Below are 23,211 nucleotides of genomic sequence, written 5' to 3' on the forward strand. Positions count from 1 at the left end.
AACCTTTGAAAAGCTTAGTTGAAGTTCAGTTTACCCATTAATTACACACTGGAGTTTGTCGAGTTATGGATATACTCTTGGTACAGTTTGCTTTATTTAAGGTTCTGTAATTTTTCATAAGAGTAAACAATTTACAGAATCTATTTACAGCTTAATTATAAGAGGGACCATGTGTTATCATTTATTTGAGAATCTCCTAACAGGTTTAAATTGTTGGTTTTAAGTAAAGCATTTGTTGGTTATGCATGTCCTTTTACTTACTCCTCATACAGTTTTTCTAATAAAAGCCTATTTATAAGGGATAGCATCTAAAAGAAATCTTTTTCCTCAACATAGTGATTCAGAAGCAGATTATTTTCATTCTGGTTTTGATATTTTCTTTGGAGAAAATAAACCTGAAATAATAAAACCCTGAAATTTGTCAGATATTCTACACGTATTCTACAATCACAAGTGACACAGCATTTTTTCCCAAAAGTAACCATTTATCCATTATAATAATTATATTTTTAAACAGGTCAAGCAGCAAGATATCTTAAATACTAAGACATTATTTTCTGTTTAAGTAAATAAATTTCCCCTGTTAATAGATAAGATACATAAAAATACAAGTGGCATGAGATAAAACTCCTTTCGGATAACATCATTCAGTTTCTGCAGAAGCTGTATCCCCAAAGAGAAAAATTCGCAAAAGATCTGGAAGTAATTAGAAACTATTGTCGTGTTTTGGCTAAAAAAAAAAAAAGAAAGAATAAGAAAAAAGTAATTGAAATCTAAATCTGATGTAAGAAGGAACTACACTGAAAAAAATAATGTATTTTTTTTAAAAAATTGTATGGTTTATTGAAGAAATGTGCCACTCCAATAGCAACACAGCTGTGACATGCTCAACGAGGCTGAGGGAACAAAGACCATCTAATCAAGCACAGATCTTGTCAAACATAACACATCTTCATCCGTTTTATGTTAAAATAGACTAAATACAAATGAAAATGCCCATTTTATGAAAAGTGAAAATCATTATGTGTTTATTATCAATTATCTAGAAAAAATAGATTTCAAGTACTTGGATGTATGCTTTTGGTTTATATAGGAAATAAAGAAAATAAAGCCCTTAAATTAACTTAAACTTTAATGTAGTGAAGGAGATGATACTAGTTAAAAATAAAATGGGTGCAGGAAAGCAAGTTACAGTACAAGAGAGATTCTGAAAATACAAAGAGTAGAGCTTTTTGTTCTCCCCCAAGCCCACAAATGATGCACTATCCCTACAGGAGTTCCTTTAAAACTTAAAATGTATTTTTCACAGAAACTCCGAATTCCTTTGGGGGAAAGGCTTGATTGCATATCCCTCAGAGTCTAAAAGCCTGCCCATATGAACTGAATTATCCATGACATGTACCTTCAGACATTTGTAATGTGATATTTCATGTAAATTTAGACCATACCTTGGACGTGAGCCGCTGGCAATGTTGATTTTATTCAGGAGCTCAGATAAGAAAAAAAATTCTGACATCCTTGCTAATCTGTAGTCGTTAACATGGAATTTCCAACATAAAGAGCATAAAAGCATCTAATTTGCTGTAGCAAATGAAAGGAAAACAAACTTTGCATTTCCCTTTCCTTTTCAATGTCTAAAGTTACTCTGTTCTGTGCAAACAAAATTGTACTTTTCAAAGGTTTTTAATATCGTCATCTATCTTTTGAGTGACACATTTCAAGCTTCCCCACATAATCTGTAAAATGTCATTCAATTTGAATATGAAGGATTTACCCATGTTAGGAAGAAAAGCCCCTACTTACATTAGGATTATTAAAAACCACAGTACTTTATAGAGTCTTTCTAGCCCATATTACTCAATTTATCATATGGAAAAGCTCAGGTAGCGCCATCTGGGTTTTTTTTTTAGAGATGAGTTAACCTCATTTGCTGTGGACAACATCTCCTAAACTGCTAATTCCAAGTTCTCTTGGCTATAGGCTGGGTTACGATATTTGTCTGCCATTATCTTCTTCTATCCATCAGTATTTTTACAGCATTTACCTCTTGCTTTCTTTTGACAAATAGTGCTAAAATATAAATAGAAAAAAATTAACTATTTTTTTTTCTTGCAGATGTATAGAACTACAGACCTGATTGTTTAGTACACTTAGATGATTAAATACAATATTCCGTGCAGATGCAATTTACAGAAGCAATACTTTTGGAGTTAGGAAGGTGAGGGGAGGAAAATGCAATTTGCACCACTACAGCCCCCTATTGACCAATTCCTGTAGAAACATTTAATATCACCACAAACAAACATTCCAGCATTAGCTTCTGAAGTACCTAACAATAAATGGACATCAGGACACAAAATTTTCCTTATTTAGAAGATAAGGAAGCAACCCTGAAGCATCAGATGGGGTTTAAAAAAATAAAAGCTTGCAATTTGCCCAAGTAATTGGAAAATAGCTCTCCCAAGCAAACATTGAAGAAAATGAATAACTCTTCAAAATTTGAAAATGATTGGGCTCTTTGCATTAGTTCAGGTATACGAAGCTGATTTTTAAAATAGTCAAGTACTTTGAAATAATAAATAACATGTATAATAGTCATAAAAATAACGAATTGATTTAGCTGCATTTGTTACATAGCTTTACTGGGATGTCTAAAGAAAAAGCATTGCAGAAAGAGCTTAAATTTCTCTCTCTTCCTTTCAATCAATATTTGAGGCAAAGTTTCATCTCTAGGGCCCTTAATGGCAGGAATTCCTGGAGCCAGCAAATGAGTAATGTTAAACCTATGATTAGATGATGAGGCCATCAAAGACACTAGACCCTAATGCTACATTCCACTTTATTCCTGAGAACTGCAGTAAAACCAAAGGCTAGAGAAGAAAGGACTGTAAGTTATTCCTTCCCCCAAGAAAAACGTTTCAAAAGCTGCTAAAAAAAAAAAAAAAAGAAAAAAAAAAAGAAAAAAAAGAAATTGTGTGACACGAACATAGGACTCAAAAGCCTTAATGGATCTTTTGGAATTTTCCTGGAACCAAGGACTTCACCATTAGGCAACAAATTTTTCAAGTGCCCTGCTGGAGAAGGTTTGAAGTTCAAACCCCACTGAGGATTCCTGCCAGGGATATATTTTTGTTTTACTTTTCCCTAACCAATATTCACCCTGGCTAAAAGAGGGGGGAAAAAAAAACATAAAGGAAGAGGGAAAGAAAAAAAAAAAAGAGAAAAACAAGATTTAATGATTTCCTTATGAGACAAGCTTGAAGAAACGCAACCTATGGACTGGCAAAAAGCAGGTAAGTTGGAATCCCCTCCCCCAAAACCAGTTGTAAATGTTAATTATTTTCAGATAGATTCCTTAAAAAGTAGATTTTCATTGCAATTACCCCTAGAAACTCATTTGTTTTCAGTACATTTTTCGTGCATGTTCTCAATGTTCAAGTAAAATGACAAACAAGTAATTTTCCGTGGTAACAATATAAGTTAACCCCGGAATTTTATATACTAAGTTGGTTTGAGTTTAATTGGTATTATAAATCTGGGGGCAATTTGGTAAATGAAACGCTGTTAATAAGGCTTTAGAGAAGTGTAAAAACATATGAAGTTATTTGGATGTGTCAGGCCATTGTATTTTTCTTACATTTTACAAAATGAGCAAAATTCTAAAATGTTTGTTGGTAACTTATTACTGGAAGTTTAAAGTAAAAGGCTATATTATATGAATTTAGCCAATAACACTTCCGACAAAAGAAATAAAATTAAAATTAACATGTAAACAATCCAAACAGGAACTATTTTAGATTTGAATATTTCACTTGTGAAAGCAATTCAAAATGTTAATTGCTTTAAATTTCTGAGAAATCCATTACTGCTATGCAAAAAGAAAAAAAGAAAATAAATAACCGCAGCATTTTTTAAACAGAAACGCTCTGCTTCTGCCAGTTCCTGAGGAGTACCTAAGCCATCCTCCTCTGCTTTTTATATACTGACAACTACATAAAATATGCAATAAGTTACATCATGTATACCAAAAGTAATAAAGTTACCACAAAGTAAGGTTTAAAACAATTACTAACACAAAGATACATTTTAACATAAGATTATGAAAACAGTATCCTATTTATGCATTCCAAACTAGAACTGGCTTGAAAGAGTTCATCCACGGAAAAAGTGCATAATGTGCATCCAACACCCTTTTCAAAACAAATGCAAATATATGCTGTAAACCCTGTGAATATAGCAACACTATGGAAGGTATTAAAAAAAATAATCTACAATCTATATGCTACTAGAAAAGATTAATTTGTATTTTCTTACACCGAAATGGAAGAATGCAACAAACAGCAAGATGCAATTCTTAGGCTGGCAGTAATCCAGCACTATGCAAAGAAACTCATACCATTCAAACCAGAGAACGTCTTACCTGTGAGCAGAGCAGCATAACAAGTTCAACCACTGAGGTGCTCGACTTCATACAAACCAGACCTGCAATAAATAGTCAAAAATGAATTTAAAAGATTGGTGATATTTATTTATTACAGCTCCATGGTTTCAGAAATTCCGTAAAATATCTGTGCTGTATGTTTCTATCACTCAAATTCACTGAAACAAGTTTCAAGCACAATTATCTGAGAATTTCAGATTCAAACATACTTAAATGTTCAGAAAGCATCAAAGCATCAGCCGGAATAATCTATACCAGGTTCAGGACAGCATGTTTTTTAATTAAGTCTTTTTGGCATTTAGCTCAGTTCACTATTTAAATAAATAAATAAATACCTATCTATATAATCGAAAGCAATTTAATATATGATAAAGATAAAAAAAAAATCTTTGAAAACTAAGTCCTGTAAATTCTTAAGAATAACCTGATCAGATGTTAACAGGTAGAGAATAAGGCCTCTGCTTAGAAATTATTTTAATTTTCATCTGGTAATTGATATTCCTCTAAGCGAAAGCTTGAATACCAACGAAAGAGGCATTAATGTGAAATCTTATTTTTATTAAAATTATAACCCATAATTTGTAGTCCATGCTTCTTAAAAGAAACTCTGAACTATGCAGTGTAATTGTTACTCATTGTTTTGTACTTAATTTGAATAATTAATACCTAATAACATTGCCACTATTGTCAACACTTCTTTGGAGCTTTGGAAATGCAAATTTACTTTCTGAGAGAAGGGTATTATATCTAAGTATACAAAAGACGCATTGCAAAGAGACAAGCAGGAAACGACACTCTACTGTAAGCTATACATGGCAGCTTCTGTTATCTAAAATCATATAGGTCACACATTGATATGTTGGTTTAGGGCATGGAAACACTTTGGTTGTTTTATAAAAATGCCAAATACACAAATATAAAGCTTATAACTAAAGACTAAATAGGAAGCTGAAAAGCAAACTGATGTGCTTTAAGTAGGTTTCTACAAACAGCGATTAGAGACAAAAGCACTCCTACACAATAGCATGTATATTTATTGCGAGTAGTGGATAAATACCCTTTTGTGCCCATTTTGCTAACAACCCCATCCTTATTGTACAGTAACACAGAACAAGCTGTAAGAAGCCACTAGGATTCCATTCTATCAGATATATGGGCAGACAGTTAACTAATGAAATAAGAGGCAGATGTGCAAAGCTCATTTAGGGAGACAATTGCTGTAATTGATCAGCTATTCTCATGCTCGAGTGCTAGAGGATCAGAAAGATTAATGGGATACTTATCACCTGCAGGCTACCTCCACCGTTTGAAAGCTGACAAAGAAAATCCAAACAGAAGACTGAACTCTACAGTTAAGCCAATGCAGGTAGCACAGACATATAAATTTTTTTATCGTAGTATATTCTCTGTTTCATTATGAATCCACATCTTATACTGTAAAATTAAAAAAAATAAATCTTTTCTGTCACACGTTCGCTTGTCTTCTTCCAAAGTCAGACCTCAGGTGTATTAAAACACAATCGAGTCAAAATAATGCTCTTAGAAACATACTCCCATGCTACAGTCTTCTAAATTTGTACGTCTTTACCTTCTGATTTTACATCAAAAGAACAAATGTCTCCATGATACACAGTTATGAAAAATAAACCAATTAAATTATATAACAAATGTTTATGCATCAGCATTAATTTCTTCATATCTTCACCGGGTTTCCAAAAAGAACAGAAAATTCAATGCAAAATACAAACTTTAAAGAGAAACACATAATGAATATTTCCTGGCTCAATTCATTAAATTAGAAGTTTTAACTTTTAACGAGAGTTGGTGTAGCTTCAAACGATATGAAAGAAAGTTTGGAGCGTGGATCAAAATAAATGTACCTAAAATGGCACAAGGCTAGGATAAGTACTCACAATTATCATCCAGATAACAATGATGAGTCTTAATGACACAAATGCTATATTTATAACACAGGACTCTTTGTTTGAAGGAAGTGATAATTACCTTAGTGCAAATTTTTCTGTTTACAATAATAAGAATTTTTATATACTATTATCTTTAAAAGCATGATGACTCTACGGGCCCGAGTAAAATAATCATCTGAACTAAAACTGATGTGGTTTTTCTATTTATACGGACATCACCTGATAACTTTTTGTATATCACATCTAATCAACTACAAGCTTGGATGTAGCATCCTAGCATTGGAAAGGGGAATCGAACTGATTCTGGCAAAATTAAGAAAGAGGAGGATGCAGAACTGACATGTGGTTAGCACATCAGCACACCCATTAGTTGTAACCAGCTCTGTAATTGCCTGCTGATGAAACAACCACGGGTAATAGCCATTAACACCTCTCATAACCAGTAGTATTCAAAACCTGACTTCTAAGAGGCTTATTTTATTGTCCAAAAGAAAAAAAAAAAAACTCTCTTAGAGACTGTAGCACTTTTCACATGTGAAAATACATGTGAGGGAGGGAGATGGGAAAGCCTCATAGAAGCAGCTCATGGTGTCAAAGATGGATTGCAGGAATACCCTTTGCAGAGAGCTCAGTCTACAGCAGAAATTAAGTGTGAAACACTAGTTATAAGTAAGTAAAAACGGGAGTAGCCGTAACAGAAAATGGGGAATCTCATGTATCTTGATGGGTAGAAAGCAGGAAATAGAAACAGAAACACTTTCTATTCACCTTTAAGTATCCATATCATACGTTCCTTGAAGAAAGGCAGAATACAGAAACACGCAACATTCATAGCAGGGCCACCATTTCACATTGTAAGTTTCTTACTTATCAGCCTCCTGCTCTCACTTCAGGGACTCCTTCCACTCAAATCATATGAGGGAAAGTGTGTGCCCTCCATTATATGCTCCATTTCCTCCTCCCTAGCTGCCAAGGGCTCTATTTTTGTGTCCCTTGTGCTTCTTTCCACTTTTGCTTATTGCTGATTAAGCGGGAAAGGTGTGAAAGAAATAAAGATTTTTTGTTTTCTTTCCTGTTACGCAAAACACAATTGATCTTCAGAATTTAGTGTCAGAGCTGCTGTGGAGTCAATAGTAGAGAATGATAAAACCAGATCAGACCTAATGGAGGACAGATCCATTTCTGCTTATTAGGAAAAACTGTCACAATGCAACCTCTGGTTTATGAAGATACCACATAATCAAAAGGAGAAGTTAAGGAAGAATCATCATCCCTGAACTTATCCTACACAGACCAGAAAAAAGACCATTTTAATAATCTTTTGGGTTTTAAATTTCTGTGATCCTCTGTTGCAAGAAGTCCAGCTTGTGTGAATTGCCTCACTGCTTTTGGCTTGGTACAGACACTAAAATAATTTCCTTCAACCGGCAGTATATATTCTAACAGGAAAAAAAAAAAAAAAAAGAGGGAGAAAATGTTCTGCTCCTATTTTACAGACAGAAGAGAAGGCACAAGCTGGTTGAGGTATCTTCACAAAATCAAAAATACAATTTGTACCTTGAATCGGAATAAAGATCAATTTCCTAAGCCCCAAATGTACTAACAACTTCATTTATCTTTCCTCTTCATAGTTTTGCAGTATTCCACAGAGGTGTGCAAAATTTTATTAGTTTTAACATAATGAGAAATAAAAATTACAACAAGCTTTGAAAAATAATGGCTTCTCTGATTGAGGAGAGCACCCAAATTTATTTTCAGTTCTCTTTCCCCCCACTTAAGAAAAAGTATTTGCAATTCAAACTAAAACTGTTGCCTGCATTCTTCAGCTGCAGATAAGTTCTTCCTATACCATCTGTATCAAATGCCATTAAGGAAGCTAATGCAATTACTAAAATACAAGTGGATATTTCCTGCATACAGCAAGGTTAAAAAGGTCATTGTTTAACTGAATGGAGTACGTGCTTTTTATATTTGCTGTTCTTAGTACTTTTCTTCATGGTCTATTCTCAGTCCATTAAATATAGCCATCAAAATTCAGCAATTTGATGGCAACAATGACCACATATATGGATGCAAAAAACTGGGAGCATCGAGTGCGTGACCTTAGCTAATCTGGAATAAATGATGTATGCCTGGCAATTATCTTGAAATGCTCTGGTTTACTTGACTTCTTTTTCAATGTTCTTCTGTTGGCCCAAAGATATGCTAATTATTTCTTTTCACTATGACTTATTAATGTCTAAAAAAAGATTAATTTCAACTATACTATTTTAGTCATGCCTGTGGCATTAATGAAGTCATGAGTTCAAAACCTCGAAGTCACCATGCTGAACTAGTCAGTGTGAATTTCTATTTTGAAGAAATCTAACGTAGGCTGATAAAATCAATTTTAAAAAAAATCCTTATGAAATAAGATCACGGTTTTGAACTTCTTTTTATTATTATTAATACAATGTGTGTATGAGTCTAACTGAATACCACCACAATTTCATCTGGTCTTTATCAAGGTTTGCCTGCATTTTCTTTCAGTGATTTTACTTTGTGTCAACTTAAACCCTTATTGGAGCTGGAATCAATTGTAATATTAGCAAAACCAAAAGTTAAATGTTTTTATATTTTATGTTGAACTTAGAAAAAAAGATGCAATTAACTATACTTTAGAGCCTGCAGAAATCTTTCACTCAATTATAGCTTCTACTTATCTGAAAGTCTCAGGTATGGCTACATAAAAAGCTTGAGAAAATTTAATCCATTTAGCCCAGTTCACAGAGAAAACTTGGCCTTTATTACTTCTGTACAGCATGTCATCAAAACTACAGGAGCTTCATATAGAAAAAAATATTATAACAAAATAAAGACATGCTATTATATGCCTTATTTTATTAACATATGAAAAGTGCATAAAATGTACTTAGAAATGAGCATAAGGTCCTAAAACCAGATGAAAAAAAAATATCAGAAAATACTAGAATTCTCCTTTTTAACTTGTATTTTTGTAAGGTCAGATGTTTTCTATTTCCTACTGATACACTCTTCCATACTTTAACCTTAAACATAACTGTATTGCTTCAAATTGTTCTCTATAACTACTGGTAACTCATATTGTCGTATCTCCTCCCATAATCCTCACTGACTTCTGTGCCAAGAGGCAGAGCAGGAATTTTCCACCAGTAATAACCACTCACAAATTGTGCCTCCATTTTTGATAGACCATTCCCTTATACTCTGTTCAACATTTGTTAGGAATGGCACAACAAATATTCAAGGAGAGTTCATACCAGTGACAGAAACTAAAGCATCTTTCGGCTCTGATAGTACTAGGAAAAATGCGATGGTGATATATTGGTTGGAAATGCACATTTTCCTTCAAGTTTATTTGTTCTTCCAAAAGGTCTTTCTTCTGCCAGCAAAATTTTATGGCAAATGTTTCATTGAAATATTTTGCTAAATCCAACTTAGAATCAAATAAATAAATTCAGGATTTCTTTTTTGACCATTAATTAAAATTACTTGGCCAGTTTAAATCTACATTATTCCCTCTCTGCCATATATTGTCATTCAGAGAAACTTAGATTCAAATTGGTGGTTTTAATCAATCAAGCTGTGAGTTCACTACAGAACTGAAAAGAGATAGTATGGAGAGAAAATTAAAGATATGTGAAAAGTTTGAAAGTAAATACTAAACATGTAAAACTAATAACTGAAATGACAGATGTTCTTATTCTAAGCAAAGCAATTATTAGAAAAAAAAATAAGCAAGATGTGTATTAAACAGAATGTAATGTTTTGCAAGATTACACTCAAAATTGGTTTTAGAACCATATATATGTCACATATTTTGTAGACACTTAAATTACACTAATGGTCTTAATTTATGAAAAGCAAAGCCTGGCAAATATTCAGGAATTGCAGAAAGTTTGCAGATGGAAATCACAGCCATGTTGCAAAATAATTACAACTCCACTTTTACTAGATGAAACACTCTTCCAAAGAATGTATACTCACTAAAATAACAAAGTCAGGGTTATGGATTTAACAATTCCCTTCAGCAGCCTTGACTGGCAGAACACAACATTACCACCAGCTCTAGGGACCCTGAAGGATGGCTGTATTAGTACTCCTGACCATCCTTCGTATGGGTAGATCTCCTGTACAGAGCAAGAGAGCGACACAGAAAAACATCAGGAATGTGAATTTGATTCAGTGCTTTTGTAGTTGATAGAGAGCGCTATACTTATGTAAGATTTTTTGTTATGGTGCAAGACACTGCACAACACATGCAATATTCCTTATATCTGGTACCCAAAAATCTAGGAAAAGTTATCATTTGGGTTATCAAATGAAATCCCTTTAAAATGTTATCCGAAATCTTTAGAACTGATTTCTTAAGATAAACATCTCAAATGAACACTGATAGGTCAACATAAAAAACAGATTTTAATCTATTCAAAACCAACTCAAACCCTTTTAGTCAAATTTATAAAATACAACAGATCTTAATACTAGGATAATATCTAAAAGAATAAGAATGCTATGTAATGGTTTCTTGAATTATTTTATTAAAGTAAGAAAACCTATACCTCTTCACCACTTCAGTTACTAAAAAGGAATCTAAATGAGGACTATAAAATATCCAGATGGAATCACTGAATGGCAAAAACCCTTGAGAGCATACCCACAGAGAGGGGATCTATTACAACGTATAAATGATTTGCTTTTTGAAATTACAGACTTTTGTACTGTGATCCCATGAACTGTAATGGTATTGACAAAACTGATGCTGGTGCCACATTACTCTGGAGGGTCTAGCCCTATACCAATGTACGGAATTTTGGTCAATTTTCCATTAGTGTCAATGGGATGCACAAATTCTCATTCATCAAATGAGAAGGAGATGACTTAATCTATAAAATAAAATCCACTACCACTGTTCAGTTTAAATATCTCATTGAAGATTTTCCAAACTGATCCGGTTTTTCATTTAGCACCTGTGCTAATTTTTCCTTTGGCCAACAGTCCATTGGGATTTACTCAATATATCCATTTGCGTTTCTCTGTCCTTCTCTTAAAACAGTATCTCATTGGATGGATCTCTCTTCAAGTACCTGTTGTGAAGTAGTGAATTAATATGCTTATCTAATTGCTATACTAGGACAGATCTAAAATTTATATCAATCTATCACGTATCAACTGAGAAATTGTTCTAATCAGCATTAATAACACAAACTTTTTTTCAGATAAAATAATACAACACAAATGTTAATTATAAGAAAACAATTCCCTGTTAAGTTTAAGTGAAGCAGATTTTTTTTGGAACAGTGTGATACTCATTATATACTAAGATTTTATTTGGAAATGGAATGTGTTTCCTTCCCTTTTAAAGTCCCATTCTAGACAATGGATCAAACCAACCAAACCAGGGATCACACTGCACTGCAACTGATCAAATTAAAACACCTCTGATACTGAAAATGTCTACAAGATCGAACTATTGCTTTTCTGTTGAAGTCTACTTCAGTTTCAGGTAGACTTGAGTAACTTATAAATATTTTATTACGGTGGAAGCCTGGAAGAACTAAAAACCAAACTACACATAGCCAGAGGTTCCAGAAAATCCAAACCTCTTATTTATCTAGAAAGAAACTCAATGAAATCCATCCCAATTTTTTTCCAAATACTCAACAGTCCACTGTGAAAATTAAAATATGATCCTGAAAGTCTTCTGATTTTCCCTTTTATCCTATGATATTACTCAAATAAGTGGCTCAAGGCTGTGGCTAAATCTCGGCCACTGCTGCTGCCTTGGATATTTAATTTCAATGGACGGATTAAGAAAAAAAAATAGTGGAAAAAGCCATTTAAAAATTAAATTTAAATGTGAAAAGTTAAAAGATTCTTCAAGTTGTCATTTGTTATTCTCTCAAGATGCCATTCCTTTCCTGATCAAGTTGCTATTTTTGTGATTAAATTTGTAGAAAAATTACTAAATGAAAACAACTGATACCAAAGAAGTTGCCATATACTCAATACATCTGGGAAAAAACAACTATCCTGAGATTTTATGTTCTACTGATCCCTCGCAATTCTTTAAATGCAGAAACACCTACCCCTCCTTTCTCTTTTTTTTCTCAGTCCTTCACCTCCTCTCAAATCAGTGTTACAGGAAATACTTCAGAAGAATTACCTCAACAGTGAATTATTTCAAAAGTAGTATATGGGCAGTAATCAGAACATTAATTTCGCTCACTAAGACAAGCAAATGTTTATACCTTCACTACACCTATGATAATTTCTCTTCATCTCAAGAACCTTTTCTAATTCTTTCTAAAGCTGTCAAAAGTTACATCCTGCACAAGATGGATCATAAGTATGATCCCAAATGACAGTGTCTAGAATATCACGCTTCCCCTGAAAATGCAACAAAGAATATAATTCAAATGCATTACTCTGTTATTTTTTCCTTAGGTATGAGGTTTTATTTTTCTCCTGAAGTTTATCAACTTTTCCTTAGCTTCAGTCTATAACTTATTCCTATTTGATGCCCCATTTTCTGTGCTTATTTATTCTTTTTTGTTTCTCTCCTCTTCTTTTAAACATAGGAAATGCCTTTTGTTTCCTTCTTTCCACTGCTACCTTATAGTTCTTTGTTACTTTCTTTCCTATTATTAGGGGGAATATTATTATCATGGCATGACACAACTGAAATGTGCGTATGGTGAATGACAAAAAAGAAAGGAGAGAAAAGGATAGTCTGCACAGCAGTAAAACCACTTGCTCTTTACTGGTCCTCCTTACCTCCTTACATTTCTTCTCTTTGGCAACCTTGGGGCCATACCGAGAGATCAGTGAATGAACCAGTGCAACTACAAATAGGAAGTATAACAAAACCTCACAGAACTCATGCAGCTTCCTAAATTTCTAAGACCAAGATGACCATTATTTTAACTAGGTGTGATCTCCTGAGTAGCACAACCCACTAAGTAATTTGCTCAACTGATAATCTAGTTGAGCAAACTGTTGGTGAAGTAATATTTTGTTTATATACTAAATGTTTTCTGAGAATTTAATAACAAGGAAAAAAAATAAAATCTCCATTTCCACGCTGAACTTTGCTGACCTTAGTTGGCAGCCATCAGATCTTGCTCCTATCCTGAAGTCCTACTGACAAATGGTAATCATTCTAAAACAGTGTCTCTCAAAACACAGAGCCGTACCACAGTCACAGATCTCTTGAAATAACTTGTATTTCTTGTGTTTCAGTTTTCTTTATTTACTTGACAGTAACATTGTTATGGGCTCTCCCTAGACCTGCCTTGACATCACTTTGCCATCTTAATTTGACATATCACAACTGTCTCTGTTGTCTGACAAGTTCTTTCAGCATGAAGGTTTCCCATTGCAAGAAAATCTCCACAGACAACATCACTATTTGTATAAAAAGATTGGATCATAAAATTCCACATACCAACAGACAAAAATAAGACATGATATAAGACAATATATGTTTAGCAGGTCTGGTTTATTTTGAGGAGATAAATTTTAAAATAAAGTTAGGCTGAATACAGTAAAGATATATTCTTGCAAAAATAATCCCAGGTCTGTAGGGAGTCTGTTAACATCTAGATAAATCAAGCTTGATGGTTCATCAATGTTTATGCTATAGTTAACATTTTTTTATATCAAAAAGAAAGGGCTCTATAAATAAGTATATATTTAAAATTCAAGTGTAGTAGTTTCTCAAGTTAATCATTCAAGAGTTTTTGTGGAATATTCTTTGTTTATGCCTTGAAAGCATGGAAATAAGCACATCCATATCCAATAGGATGAACTGTAGAAGTGCCTTTAAATCATCAGGACACGTAAGGGAGTTTTGTTAAATTTGATCACTGATTAAAAGATTTCAGTCTGGGTCATAAGAGCAGGTGGTAAGTAGACATAGAGTTAAGGCGTAGAGAAGGACAAACTGTGACCAGCCCTAATGAGATTAGTTTTGCAAAGAACCTGGACATAGAGCTCAGGCTACATGGAAAAGTATTATTAGACTATGCCTCATGAGAAATACATCTTTCAGGGCAAAACCTGATACAGAGATGTTGTTTGCACCCTATAGTTTATCAGAGTTAGGTAGTTCTCTGGAAAATATTGCTGGGATAATAAAGTAGATTGATTCCATTTTTAAGCCTTTAGAGGACAAAAGGTGGGACGAATACCTAACTGTTTCAAGTCCAAAATCAGGCAGAGTCCCCTGCTGAGTTCTGAATGATGAATTAAGTGGAATAAGAACCAGAGAACCTCTGCCTGTGGGGAGCTTCAGTCACAGCATGAACATCCTGTAGACACTGAATACCTTTTTGGCATACCACCTCGTTTTTCTTTGGACCTGGACAGTAGAGGAGAAAATAATAAGGGGGAAAAAGGTGGCTGTTCTAAAAAAAATAATTGTACAACTTATTCCAGTGTTACCATGCAGCACTGTTGCATACCTGATATGATGAGTCCACCTACAGGCTATATTACAGTAGTGCCTGTATATGTTAAGAACGTTCTCAAGAATCTTTTAAAAATTATTTCCTTGAAATAACATTAAATAGACCTCTTGCTACTCCTTTTGTTGTAGGGGGCAAACTTATTTAAAAAAAAAAAAAAAAAGGAAAAAGAAAATTATTTTCCATGAAAGCTGAGACTTAGAACAAGAAGGAATATAGAGGGACATCTGACGTGGATGGTATTAGGACAAAGGAGGAGTACGAAGTCATCAGGGAAGGAATTCTTCTAGAGATTTAAGGCAAAAGACCAGTCCTTTCTAGGCCTTATGGCTTGCAACTAGAATACAAGCCACTCACTTCAAAAAGAAACTTTTGAGAAAGTGCCCAATACTGCTGAATGTAAGTCGGACCTAAGGACCAGAAACAACTACTTTTCTTGCTCTTTAAAGGTTCCAGTATTCTGTGTATTTTTTTATGTGCCTTAAAAGAACAGCAGTCGGTATTGTTTCATTTCTAATAATGTAATTTTTATAGTAGCACTCTCCACAGTAATTTAGTAACTTCAAATATCTAGTGGCTTCTGCATTTTCAAGGATAACTTTCAGACCTTCTTTTCAGCAAACCTGACTACTTTACACTTTTGCCAGCTTTTGTTTTCCTGAGGACATGTTTGGTTTTCTTTTTTGTTGCTGCGCTCTCTTAACCACTGCTGTTGAATAGACGTAGTTGATTCTAAACTTTACAAACAGTCTTGTATTTTCAGTTATTTTTTTCTCCATTGGCAAAGTAACAGAACCACCCCAATTTCTGCCTAATGGGATCTCCATACATGTTGGATTGTAAAGATGTCTTGATTATTAATTAATGTACCAATAATAACATAATCAAGGACATATAATCTGAGTGCCAACAACAATTTCTACCCTTAAGTTACGCTGGGACCACACAAGCCAAAGACAAAGGAGAGGGCATGAGCAGTTAACCTCTGCTACGTAGTCTAATACATCTTAGTAAGTGTCCAATTCATTAGACAGGGATAAAGTGTCTCATATGTGTAATTAATTATTGGCAGGTTTACTTTCAAAAAGGTGCCAGATGCTATGCATTTCCTAGTTGCTATCTGGATCTCTGATCTATATGTTTCCTGCCATGTTAAACATCTGTTCAGAACATACTTCTGCACACAGGAACTTCAGTAATTCAAGAGTTAAATCTTTAAAATCAAATGAATGTGTATCCCTCTTCACTTTCTGGTGTTTGTAACGATATCCCTTTAAAGGTATCATAAAGCAATATTACATGAAAGAGAAATGTTCTGTAACTGGTGTGGGGGTCATTACAGTTTGAAGATTTGAAGTTTGAAGTCATTGAAGTTTGAATATTTCACTGGGGATAAATAAGAGGTACTTCTGCTGCAGCATCTGCTCTTCAGTTCCTCTAGGAGGAACAGTCACCAGTAGCATATTCTGAAAAACAGTGTGGAAGTTGTAAAGCTTTGAACATTGACTCTGCCGGAGTACGTGTAAATAAATAGGCAGACTTGAACATCCATTTAACCTTTCATTGTTTCGTTGTTTCTACCATCCAGACTTCTGGAAAACCGGTGGTGTTTTCCGTCTCCATGTGTATCTGACTCATTGCTGTTTTTCAGTAAGAAACACTTTCAGTCCCCAAGTGTTTGGAGAAACATGAGTATACTGTGGAGCTTTTCAGTAAGACACTAAGAGCTAATCATAGATAGAGAATTTCTTACAACAAATTTCTTACAAGCCTATAAATAGCAGTTTGAAATTAATGAACTTTTTTTTTCCTGTTTATGAAGGGATTAGAACACGTTCAGGCAGGATTTCAATCAGCAGCAGCTTTTTAAATTATATCCATTGGAGGACTTCAAGAGTTTTTGTGCCCTGTTTCAAAATTATCTATTGTTTTCTTCATGGTAAAAACCAAATCTTGCAAATTACTTGCAGAAATTCATAAAGTAAAAAAGGAAAATACATAAAAAAACATCCAGTGCAAGTCAACACTCAAAGCTTGTAACAATATAAAAAGTTATTCAGTGTATTGCTACTGATGATGAATGTTTTTAAACTTACTGAAGAAAAGCATTATCTGTAACTCATTATTGTTCCAATCTCATTATCTAAGCAGAGCTTGTTTTCGGACAGTAGTGCGATTTCACTGGATTCTTTTTGCAGGTGTTTACAGTGAAAGATAAAAAGAAATCTATGAACAGGATTCCTACTACCACAAATTAAGAAAATCTGTCTTCCAGAGCATTGGGTCAGGCAATTCACTGCCTTTAACTGCACCGTGCTAAGCCTGCAGCATAACCTCTTACTAGACATAGAAGAATGTACACTGAGACACCCAGGGCGCATGGAAAGAAAGGAGAGGGAGGTGGCACGGCAGAGAAGAAATACATTATGAACTCCTTAGCCTTGAAAACCAATTCAGAGTTCCTGCCCCAGTATAAACCAAACAATCCATAAGACCCCTGACCCTGATTGACCGGTGTGACCACGTCCAGTGAGACACATACTGCAAGTGACACTAGCCTGACCACTGCATAACCTCCTCCCCGCAGAAGCATTTTTAATATTCACCTTGGTTTCTAACAGGGATCCTCTGATGTTTAATAGGGTTGAATTCCTACTGCTCGCTCTCTCTCTCAGTCCTGCTTTATCAATTGCTTTCCTGTTCCTTGCGCTGCAATATGCGTAGTGTTGTACCAACACAGTATATTACACAGCTGCAAACGAACCAGATGAGATTTTTTGGAGTTACTTTTAAGTTTTCCGTTTATTTACTACTCGATGATGACCTACCCCAAATGATAATGCAGAGCAAATATTGAAGCTGATTAAGAAATGCACATGTAACTGTTTCCTCAGCCAAGACATTATAGTGTATCCTTTCTTTAAACGGATACCTATATTCATGAATATTGTGTAAAAATAGCATCTTTTAAGCAGCCTCTATAACACTGTCTGAAACTGGCCAACACATTAAAAAGTTATCACGGGAGTAAAAGGTGATCCTCCTCACCCAGTGTGATCACGTAAGTCTCATGGCCTCAAGAAATTACATTAAAGTATATGTATGGCTACACATTCATCCACTTACATGGGCTCTCTGAAATTTGGGACAAAACTACAGCTGGCATGAGCCTTATATAAGACTTATGAATGGACAAAATTCATCATGCAGAGAAAGCACAAAATGCCTCATACTAAAATGAGCCTCAAGGTAATGACTAACGAATTTCTTAAAAAAATAAAAATCTGTTTATATACACACACACACAAAAACACGCATAAAAAATTGGAAGAAAGGCTTATTTAATACAGAGACTTGAACAATGACCATCTTTGATGTCACAAGGGAAGATGATATATTCTTGACTGCATCTGCAGTTGAGGTGCATAGAGTCATAGAATCTTCATGGTTGGAAATGACCTTTAAGATCATCAAGTCCAACCAAACAACCTACAATCTCTGCCACTAGAGCATGCCCTGAAGTGCCACATCCAGACGTTCCTTAAATACCCCTAGGGATGGTGACTCAACCACCTCCCTGGGCAGGCTGTTCCAGTGCCTGACCACTCTTTCAGTAAAGTAATTCTTCCTGATATCTAATCCAAACCTCCCCTGCCACAACTTCAGACCAGTTCCTCTGGTCCTGTCATTATTTACTTGGGAGAAGAGGCAGTTAACTGCAGAGCAAGGAAAACCCACTTTTTTAACTGATTCCTGCAGGTGGCTAGCCAACACTCAAGTATATCCTGTCTATGACCATGTGAACAAATGCAGTGATGGCAATGTTAGAGCAAATTAAGGTTAATGCAGACTACCATTCCTTGCAAGGTATGGCACAGAGGAAACGGGGATTCACAGGCCCCAAAGAAACCATTCACAAAACCTTTCAGGAAATACATGACATTTTTCTTCTTGAGAAGCTGGATTGAAGACTATTTAGAAAGAATATTTGGAACAGCCATAAAAACTACAAGTAACATTGATCTTGATACTTGGCGGTAAACCCCAACAAAGTTTTCCAAAGTTATTAACCCTCATTAGGCATTCCGTTGGTAGAAAGGCTAAGAAATCCTGTAGTATCTAACTTCTTTTTATCTCTTCTTTTCAGTACGTCATACAAATCAAGCTCCTTACATTGTACTTCACGGAGTTTATCTCCCATCCATCAATCGCTCTTGTGCCCTGCTCTTTTGTTCCCTGTTCAGTGTGTGCATATCAGTCTTGAAGTGCTGACTATAGAAGCAGATGGTAGGACTTTTACTGAAGTTGTGCACAGAAATTAAATCACTTCCTCATCTATTCTTCCTAGCCATCCAAGTATTGGACAAGTCTTTGTTGCCTCAGCATGGAGCTAAGAGAGCCCAGAGTATGTTAATTGCTATAACAATCCCTACATTCTTTGAGTGGCTTCGTCCCTCATCTCCTACCCTCTAGGTATAGTCTATATTCTTCGTTCCTAGAGGTTGAACTCAGCATTTGGCTGCATTGAAATTTGGCTTTTTCTTGAGTTTCGGTTATTCCATAAAATGATTCAACATATCTCCGGTAGAATGCCTTTGCTTCTCATCTTGTATACCTCTGCCTAAGCACTTAGCTGTGCCAGGAACAATTCTGCACCATACTCAAGGCTGTTAATAAAAATACTGAAGTAGGATCCAAAAGTGGCTCATACAAATTTCAGCAATATGAATAGCTTCAGTTTTTACTTATGTGCTGTTAAATTCCAGTTAATGCAAATTTTAAAATCATAACATTATTTTTTTTATCCCCTTTCTCTCTTACTTGCTAATATTTAGTCATTTTTTTATTTTGTTCAGAATGTTGGCTACATGCTTTGCTACAGATTGGTAAGCAATTACCGAAAGTCTGATTAGTTGAAAGAAAACAAGGCAGGACGCACAAATAAAAGTATTTTGGATGTGGCAGAGTGAGATAAAAGAATGAGAGAACAATACCAGAAGGAAAATAAAGTTCTGCAAGAGCATGCGAGCATGCAATCTCTCTGCTTTATAGCATCTGTGCTCTTGGGCACAACAATACAAAGGTTCTGAAAAGTTTCTAAGAGAAAGCCAAGGGCCATGTTAAGCACCAAAAAAGTACTTTTTTTTTTTTTTTCCAGAAAGTATAAGGGATTTCCAGATTGCTACAGTATCTTAGGAGAATGGTTGCCCTGTTTTTCCTAATACAAAACTCAGAATTGTTCAAGTAAATCAGAAATGAATTGTGACAGTATCGGTAGATGCCACAATGATGCCACACTTGCGGTCCCTGGGAGCTTTTTAAAGTAGTGCCATTTAGCATCCAAGTTCTATCTGTGGCTTCTGAAGGAATGTTTTGGGCAATTTTTCAACTGTTTCAAGAAGCTTCCTCTCACATACCATACAAAGCTAGTCCATCACCACTTCTACTGCATATTTTCATAGGGCCATGTGGTGAGTTAATGAGGAGAAACAGATTCTGCTCCTATCAGCACAAAAATGTTTTCTGTTTCATCTGATTTGAATTGTGTGTGTATCAGAAACATATCAAATGTATGCCAAAGAATTCTAAGATCTCCTGGAGAAGGGCTACCTGGCTGACCTTCTACACAGGTAATGATATAGGAAAATGAAAAGCATTGGTAACGTTTGTTTGGTACCTCACTAAAGAGAAGGGAAAGAATTGTATGTGACTATCGATCCCGGACCTATTGTAACAGTTCAGGACACTCCAAGAATAGCTGTAGTGAAAATACTTTTACCCATCTGTGCTTGACAAAAAGAGGATATAACTTTTCTTTCAGATACAGATCAGATTACACTTGCCTGTAACATTTTCACCTAAAAGCTAGAATGTTGTAATGCACTTTACATGGAGGGAATTTGCAGACCATATGGAAACTAGAGTTAGTGAAAACATATCTGTGCAAGTGTTAAATGGAACTCCACAAAGAGCATTGCTAGGCTTAAATATGTGACCTACACATATTGCATGTTTGTTTCCAATTAGATTCTATGCGGAAAATTTTAACCTTTGCAACTTCTGCTCTCTGAGGCACTGAAAGAACCTCAGCTGATGAGCCACAGTAGTGTTGGGCTGGTTTTGGTATACTCTGTTTGAAACGATTTGCATTCGATTGCAAATCAGTCCTTTTAAACCTATCATGGAGGACACTTATTCTGGGAAGTTGAAATATTTGGAATATAGTAAGATACCTTTGAAGAAAGAACTGGTGTAGAAAAAGGGGCAAAAATGAGTACTATTTCAGTAAGTAAACAGATGAAGATTTTTACCAATAAATATGTTCTGTAATGTCAGATTACTGCTTGATAAAGTTCCTCTGCTACAAGTCACATTTTGTAATTTACACGAACAAATGTGAAAAATTAACAATTTTGAATATGAGCGGACCAAGTTTTTGGTCTAGACTGACCAGATGATTGCAGCCAGTTCATTTCAGCTCCACTCAAGAGTTAAGAAGCCATTGCTTAGACGTTACACATAATTTCCTCAAAGAATAAATCAGCCAGTCTTCCATGAGACAAAATGATGATACAAGCTAAAGGAAAATGAGGTGGCATGGTACAACTGCAAGACTTTTCACCAAAAGTTTGAGACAGCTCAACTACTACAAAGAGGTGAAATCATAACTAAGTCATATACATATTTCCAAATTTATATTAACAACACCTATTTCAAAGCATCAGATATTCTGCAAAGTTTGCATAATTAACCTGTTTTAGAAGTACTAAAATGAATTTTTCTCTTTTCCTTTTTCCTTTGTGCTCTCTCATCAGTATGCTTAGGGAACTTAACTAGGCAAGAATTCAGTTTGGTTAAGATCAAGGGTCTCATACAGGCAATGAAGAAAGACAAGCTGTACATGAGACTATAAAATCAGCTGAGTTCTCTGTTAAAAAGAAAAAAAGCCCAACTATTTTAGTGGGAGCAAACAGAAATTCAGGACCTGAGGCATGCAGTGTAAAATTCTGAGATGTGTTTGGATTTTTTTTCTTTACAGATTGCTATTTCAATATCTTGGGAAGAAAGAACTAGTTCTTAGAAACCAGAAAGAAGACAGCGACTGAAGAGAAGGTTAGACATAACGTTAGGGAAACGTGATGGGAAGGAGAGCACTTATTTTGGAACTCGATGTTTGGTTCATAAACATTGATTCCTGAGGCTGAATTGGATGGCTGAGTCACAGATGGGACAAATTTGGAACAGTAGTCCAAATGGGTATCAGAAGAAGGCAACAGTCAACAAAACCATGTCTCTGTCTGGACAGGCAATGAGATAAACTCATACTGCCATATAGTTGTGAGGTTCCTGTGGCCTCTAGCTATTCACTCTTTGTCATATGCTGGGAACTATTGGAGCCTTGTTCACACCATGAATCTGAACCAAAGACAAAGTCAGAACAGCATCAGTGAAGAAATTTTTTTAATCTATAAAAGAGCTTAGGTGAAACAATTTCATTTGTATTGTATAAATAATCTAGTGCAATTAATCAGTTGCCAAACAGAAAAGGATAACACTGCTACAAATTTTGCAATCAACTTCACTGAAATAAAAGACTTCAGAATGGAATCCACCAAATATCTCACAGCTATCTCAATGTTCTCAATACGCATCTCAGACCATTAACTTCAGGTGTCATTGATAACTGCAACTTATTCATAAAATAAACACTATTAAAAAACCCCCGAAAATTCTGATAATTACTAAGCTACTATACCATTCCTTGGTATTATTAAACAACAACATTATTAAACAATAATTAGACAAAAAAAAGGAAAAGGCTATCTAGAAGATTTCAGTTAGAAGACGCAAATATTTCTAGCACTAAGAATAAAAGAGGGTCCATGTTGTGGGGTATAACAACTGAGACCATAAAAAGACTGTACACTAATATTTAGTTCAAACACATGTATAACAGGAGGAGTTTTAGAATTTGAACACAAAATTGTGTTTTTTCTGTGTAGACCTTCACATGTTATAAGCTTTGCTTTAATGAGACTTTTTCATAGAATCACAGAATTGTTTAGGTTGGAAAAGGCCTTTTAAGATCATCAAGTCCAAGCATAAACCTCTCATTAAACAGCAATATTGTGTGTAAGAACAATTCTGGAAGGAAAAAGTTTACTTGCCTGAACATGTTCCTCTGGATATATGATGTGGGATCAGTGCATGTTCATGCACATTCCCCCATCACTATTTTAACTGTATTGGCATTGATTTCATTACTTTCTGCATGAGCTTGCCGCATTTGCACTTCCTGAATAATTTTTGCACTACTCATTGCCTCATTTACGAGGGTTCATTATTTTCCCCAAATTTT

At 34.9% G+C, this 23,211-nt stretch overlaps 1 protein-coding gene across 12 annotated transcripts in view; it reads right to left on the minus strand.

The window, feature by feature from the left end:
* NBEA (neurobeachin) overlaps positions 1-23,211 on the minus strand; it is a 512,894-nt gene that overhangs the window by 260,935 nt on the left and 228,748 nt on the right. For 11 of the 12 annotated variants that reach the window (XM_074567614.1, XM_074567653.1, XM_074567643.1 and 8 more), the window contains one exon: positions 4,421-4,482. In XM_074567614.1, the coding sequence (XP_074423715.1) occupies positions 4,421-4,482 (62 nt within the window). Of the gene's footprint in view, positions 1-4,420; positions 4,484-16,699; positions 16,707-23,211 lie in introns of those variants that run through there. The other variant, XM_074567663.1, reaches the window with a different exon arrangement.

Source organism: Larus michahellis, chromosome 1, assembly GCF_964199755.1.
Source record: "Larus michahellis chromosome 1, bLarMic1.1, whole genome shotgun sequence".
NCBI classification, from domain to species: Eukaryota; Metazoa; Chordata; class Aves; order Charadriiformes; family Laridae; genus Larus; species Larus michahellis.